Below are 6,425 nucleotides of genomic sequence, written 5' to 3'. Positions count from 1 at the left end.
CCGCTGCACATTTGTCAGCATGGCAAACGATGGCAGGCAAGTGACATCTTGTGATGTGTCACTGGTTGTGTTACAGTGCCCAGTTGTCATGGCAACGTCATATGGGTGACTGGCAGCACCAAGGGGCCAATAAAAGGTGGATGGACACTACAGCCCAGGGCTACAGCAAACACTCTGCATGCAGCTGGCAGAGGCCCCTCATTCTTCTTGGGCATGTCGACACGGTGAGTGATGGTCCACAATTTGTGTGACGTCACCACCAGTCACTCATGAATAAAGGGTCAGTACAGCTGGCTGGCTCCCCTTTCCTGGCTGGCTGGTGCCAGCAGGCTGGCTGCCACATACAGCACTACAGCAGGTGCCCAGTTCTCAGGTGCGCACGATTCGACCCAGCATGGTGTCACTTGGGCGGTGTCACTAGTGACACCTGGTCACGTGGGTGCGAGCTTGTGACCTCAGCATGCCTCCAAGGGGGTGAAACCACCACCCCTGCCCTGCCGTGCCCTGCCCAACCAGCCCTAGTTTCTGGGCAAAGCAACCCTACACAAAATGCATGGATAGTAAGCTTAGGGGCACTGCCATGAGCAATATCTGTTTCCTCATGTTTTACTGACCCAATTATAGCACAGCAGGACATCACAGTCAAGCGCTTCGCATTGAGACCTCCACATACTGCTACACCTGCACACAACTGAAAGCACCCCTTGCGCCGCCGGCGTATGAGTTTGCGGTGCAATGCGAGGCAGCACTTGCAACCTTGCAACAAGGGTTGATATGTTAGCCGCCCCCCCCCCCCCCTTTCCTTGAAATGCTGTCGAGCCTGGGTGCTAGCATGGACGTGACGGCTTGCTTACACGGCTAGGTGCAGAGGTCAATTGCTTGCATCTGGGCCATGTTGTCACCCTGCGCTCTTCTCATTGAGCAGGACGTACTCCCGGCTGCTGAGCCCGAACTTGATGACATCACGCTCCAAAAGCTCCACGTACCTGCGCAGCCCGGGGCAGGCGCACTATTGAGGACGGGCTTGCTTAGGAAACAATCCGCATGTCATTGAAAAGGGTTGGGGTATTGTATGCGGTTGAGATGTGCAAAGTCTGACACTGCAATTGTAGCTCAAGAGCAACGTGAAAAAGAAAAACTGTAATATTAGGGTCGTCACAATTTCAGGCGGACGGTAATCTGCCTGTGGCCGACCATGAAGCTAGCATGAGCAGGTGAGCCCTCAACATGCACCCTTCACCTGCTGGCCTCAATCCGCTCCCCGTTGACAAAGGTGCCGTTGACTGTCTCCAGGTCGATGATATACGGCACCACCACCTTGGACAGGCTGGACGCACGTTCCACCTCCCTGGGCAAGAGCGGGTAAAGAGCAGTCTTGGAAAACGGACTGGTGGTGTCATTGCCGACTGAGAAGCGTTGTGCAGATGGAAGATTTTAGGCCTGGAGGTGCTTCACCTGCCAGGCCCAGCAGCCCTTCGTGCGAGACTGCCAAAGTGCAAGCAAAAGCTGGAAACAGCCAGATTTGATGTGACCACATGCGTGCCACCACGCGCACCGGAAGCATATGACCGCGTGCTGCCTGCTGCAGGAGGGGTGGTCCGTAGGGATGTCGGCCACGCGCCGCTCCTTGCCGAAAAGAAAGAAGGGGAACTTGTCCAAAGGCAGGGGGTCGCCGACCTGCTCAGTATGCAGATGCAAGAATGGAGAGTCACCCATGCGCGGCAAAAGCATTTAAACAGGGCCCCAGAGCTGCAGTTGGCAAGAGGCAGGCCAACAACAACATTAACCATGCTGTGAGGCAAGGGCTCAATGCTGCAGATTCTCCATGAATGTGCAAAACAGCCAACAATCACTGAGATGGTGCAGACAGCATAACGCAACACAATACTTCCAAACGGCAGCTTCATGCGCACTTGCAATTATTATTAATTATTTGAACAAACATGGCCCACTTATGCAACCATAAGGGAGGCGTGGTGCGACAGCTCAAACTACGGTAGCCTGTCGCCCAAGCCCACCCCTGGACTTGCCTGGGTGTCGCCCTTGAAGACGTACAGCCGCCAGCGCGGGCTGGTGCAGCGCCTCGCCTCGGGAGGAGGCTGGAACTTCATCACGACACCGTTGACCTGCGACACAAGAGGTAGGCAGGGGCGGGGGCCTTGCTTTGTGCACAATGTGGCTTGCACACAAGAGGCAACAGCATGTGCTTGTATGCTTGGGCAGTTGGATTGCCGGGTATTAAGTAATGTCATGTTCAAACGCAACCAGGCAACCTCCAGTCCAACCAATGACAGCAGCAGTGCATCATGACCCCACAACCTGTGAAGCCCACCTCCTGCAGGCCACCTAGGCCCCAAGCCAACACCACATCCAACACCTGCTGCTCCATTTTTCTCACCTCGTTGGTCTCTGCTGCCAGCTTCCCCGACACACCAAAGTTGGGCTCCACTACGACCTCGGTTGGTGGCCCATCCTTGCCATCGCCATCGCCATCGCCGCCGCCACGGCCGCCATCGCCACCGCGGCCGCCACTGCCGCCGCGGCCGCCACCGCCACCGCCGCTGCCGTTGCTGGCCCCGCCACCGTGGCCACCCTGCCGCGGCCCATCACCGTTACCATCCCGCCATCGTGCGCCGCCGCCCCCCAGCCCGTCACCACCCTTGCGACTGTCCTTCAGCCCCCGTGGCTGAGCGCTTCCCTCGGGCCCCCCGGGCCCACGAGGCGGACCCCTCCCTGGACCGCTGTCCTCGCCGCGCTCGCCGGCACCATCCTCAACGTGCTGCTGCTGGGGCTGCTCGCGCCTGTCGCGCCCGCGCGCGTGCTGCTGGTGGTAGTCCCTGCTACCAACATGATGCCGTCGGTCTCGAGTGCGGCTGCGGCTGCGGCTGCGGCTGCGGCTGCGGTCCCTGCGCGTTGGGCTGTGACTTCTTGGCCGCCGCAAGGGGCTTCGGCTGAGGCTGCTGTAGTGTCGCCTGCAAAATCGGCGAACAACGCAGCAGCTGAAAGCGGGCTGGCCACTCAACCAGCGGGATTGTACAATATCGGATAAAGCAGGGCAGTGAGCCCCAGATTGCTGCCCAGCCTGCAGGTGGGTAAAGCGATGCAGCGGTGCAGCGCAACCAAGTGCACATCGTTGCGCGCCCAACCTGCTGCGTTGCGTCCGGTCTCTCTCCTCCCGCCTGGGGCTTTTGTCGCGTGACCTCCGTCTCGGCGGTGAATCCTCTAGTGCCATGCCACACTGCGGGCCGGGTGATCAAGCGGGCGTGGTGCGAATGTGATCTCACTGCAAGTTATCGGCGGGTTATCGGCGATGCAATGCAGTATATATCTTATCGGTATTTTTGTGCAGTGCTACACGACTGGGACGCTTAATACGATATTGAGATGAATGTGCATGCGGGCACGAGCGCATGGCAGGTAGCAAGGGCAACGGGGAGGGCGCGCCAGGCAGACCAGTTAGCCGGCATGCCTCTCGGCAGCGTCTGGCGCCACGCCCCACAGAATTTGCGGCGGAAAGCACACATGGCTATTTAGGGTCAAATGCTGCTGGTAGTGTAGCCGTGCTTGGAGGTGATTGGTGTTGCGGCTTTTCTGTTCATCTGTCATGTTGTTCTGTCCTGTTGTTCCATCCTATTGCTCAATCCCATGATCCTGGATATCTTCAAAGACGGGCGAATGCAAGATGCTGTAACAACCTAATCCTGCCTGGGTTGCATGCCCAACGCCGGGTTTGTTTGGGTCCACCTGGCTGCAAGAATTGAACACATACAGGAGCCAGCATGCTTGTACCTGACCGTGTTGACTGAAGCTGCAGGTTCCCCCAAAGCAATTTCGGGCAGCCAGACCGTCAGCTTGCCAACAAGTTAAGCTGCGGATGATGTCACAAGGTGTGACCGTGCACCTGTGCCTCAGCACTGGCCCTGCTGACACTCTGCGCTCCCAGAAATCACTCCCATCACCCCTCCAGAGTGATGTGAAATATCCCAGATTGAACACTTGAGGCACTGGGTACATCGTGTGCATCCTAATTAAACTGGGCTTAAACATTCAGTTTCGCATCAATGTGACCTTGACGGCATTGGAGGGGCCCCCCAACAAAGCAAGAACATTGTGGTGTAAGCACCATTGCGCATGTACTGTGGTACATCACAAAGCAATTATCACAATGCAGCTGCGCAGACGACGGTAAAAAAGATTCCTGTGCAAAAATGCGTTGGTGATGGAGCTGAAAAGCGCCCCTGCACGAAGTCTGATGGCTGGAAACACCGGAAACAAATTGTGGTCAGCACGTGGCACAAAAAAATTGGCTTTGACCAGTGCCCCGCCATGCACATGGGCGCCCACGCACCCTGCTACACGGCTGTTGCTGTTCCAGCACGGTTTGCATGTGCCCCGCACGTGATGCAGCGCAGCAGGCGCGGAGGAACCGCGCGCATCACAAACTCCCAGACGTCTCGGCGAGTCACGCGCCCCTTGCCATCCGTATCAAGTGTTGCCAGAGCCATGCGCCGCCCCTCGAGCGCCATGGCGTAGGCAAAGCAGGCCACAAGGCCAGCGTTCAACACCCCAGTAGTTGCCAGCGCCCCCTGTATGACAGCGTCCGCCTGGTCAGGGCTGGCGACGACATCCTTGGCCAGTGCAGCGAGCAAAAGCCCAAGGCAGGTGCCATTAAGCACATAAAGGCTCCCCCGCTGGAGAGTGTCCAGCATGCGGCAGCCATAGGGCTGGCAGGTGATCTGCAGCAGCAGCGACACAAACACCACGCACAGCATGGCAAAGATTTGGGCTGCCGCGCCAAATCGTTGCATTGCTGTGACCACCATGGCCAGCGCCAGCTTTTCAAGAAGAATGATAGCCTCCCAGAAGAAGTACGCGCCTCTGTTGAGTGCAACCGCAGTGAAGAGCCACAGCAGTGCGCGTGAATGGGACAGGAGGTGATGAGATTTGTGGGAGCCTCGGCGAGGGTTTGAGTTGTGCATTATGAGTACACAATCAGTCCGCATGCAGGCGTCCCCCTGAGTGCATTGGTGTGGTTACACCAACAGCTTTTGACGTACAGATAGGTGGGAGGCTGGGTGATTGAATGCCAACCCCACCTGTAGCTGTTGTAGAAAAAACCAAACTGCAGATCCACCTGGGTGAGGGAATGTGGTAGCAACAGGTGTTCATCCTGGCGCCATACATCTACAATGCGGCATGTGCAAACGCAGCAGCGCACAGGACAAGAAAGATTTGAACTCACTACCGTCAGTATCAAGTTCACATGTTTCAAGGAACGCGGAGCATGCCGTGCGCCTCGCACCATGGTTTTGCGCAGCCTGTGCCTGTTGTAGACTAGCACCACCGCCAGGATGATGGGGAAGCCTCCGCAAAAGGCGACCGCCCAGATCACCCCCATCACAAATACGGCCTTGAGGTCACCCTCCCAGCATTTCAGGGCGGTGTCGTAATTCCAGAAGGTTCCAACAGCTGCAAGGGCATCAGTGGCGTTGCCAGCCATGTGTGACAGCCTTTGGAGGGCTGAGGGGGCCATGGGGTCTGGCATGTAGGCCTTGTAGATGTCTCCAGCCAGCAGTGTGGCATGGGAATCGACTGGTGTGCACGCAACCAAGATGCTGATCACCACGTTGCTGACCTGTGCAAGCGAGGGGAAATCAAAATTGAATGTGTGTGCGAGAGGGGGGGGAGTTGATTGGTGGGGAAAGTATGTGTGAGCTGCAGGCAGCTGTACTTATATCTGCAACAACAGTAAGCATATGGGGGTGGCTGACCATGAGGCGCTGAGCAGCAACCAACCTGTGGGTACAGGTAGAAAAGCACAAGCCCCGTAGTAAGCACCACTCTTGAGGAATAGAACTCGCGCCAAGTCCTCAGTTGCGAAGTGCGATGGCACCAGCTTGACGTCAGTGCGTGAAGTGCCCACACCAGACAGCCGGCAAAGCACCCGGCAACTGGGAAAGGGGGAAGTGGCAGTTTTGCACGAGAGCATGGTCAGTTGGGGCTGCGGCAGGCACCCCAACGCACCATCTCGGCCTGAGTTCGCTTGTTATAACAAACGGGCATGCACCATGAATGCGATTGTCGAAATGCAGGCAGGTGGGCCGCCCCGCACACCAAAAATGCCGGCACACTGCAGGGAAATTGAAGACATATGCATATTGTATATTTCAAGGCGACACTCTTGCAATTACCTGGCAAAAGGAGCAGCAGCAGCGTGCGCCTGATGGATCGCCTCATGGCACCGTTGTTTCCCATTGAACATTCCAAAACGACCCATCTGTGCCATGGAGGAGGCAAACTGAGATTGTTGGAAGCAAGGAGGGGGGCAGGTGGCGCAGCACAGCATCAGATCGCAAGTAAACACCAGCACAAAATACAAAGCATTTTAGTAACAAGTACCACGCTTTTTCAAACACCCAACAGAC

The 6,425-nt window shown here is 56.9% G+C and overlaps 1 protein-coding gene across 1 annotated transcript; it reads right to left on the bottom strand.

Annotated features, from left to right (window-relative positions):
* Positions 1-898: 898 nt before the first annotated feature.
* MNEG_12158 (smad nuclear-interacting protein 1) lies at positions 899-2,389 on the bottom strand (the record flags this gene model as incomplete). Its single annotated transcript, XM_014039370.1, has 5 exons — positions 899-986; positions 1,241-1,348; positions 1,556-1,677; positions 2,019-2,126; positions 2,333-2,389. The coding sequence occupies 5 exons, from the start codon at positions 2,387-2,389 to the stop codon at positions 899-901; spliced, it is 483 nt and encodes a 160-aa protein (XP_013894824.1).
* Between the last annotated feature and the right edge of the window lie 4,036 nt (positions 2,390-6,425).

This window comes from Monoraphidium neglectum, assembly GCF_000611645.1.
Source record: "Monoraphidium neglectum strain SAG 48.87 unplaced genomic scaffold scaffold03097, whole genome shotgun sequence".
NCBI lineage: Eukaryota > Viridiplantae > Chlorophyta > Chlorophyceae > Sphaeropleales > Selenastraceae > Monoraphidium > Monoraphidium neglectum.
This window is presented reverse-complemented; position numbering and strand designations above follow the sequence as displayed.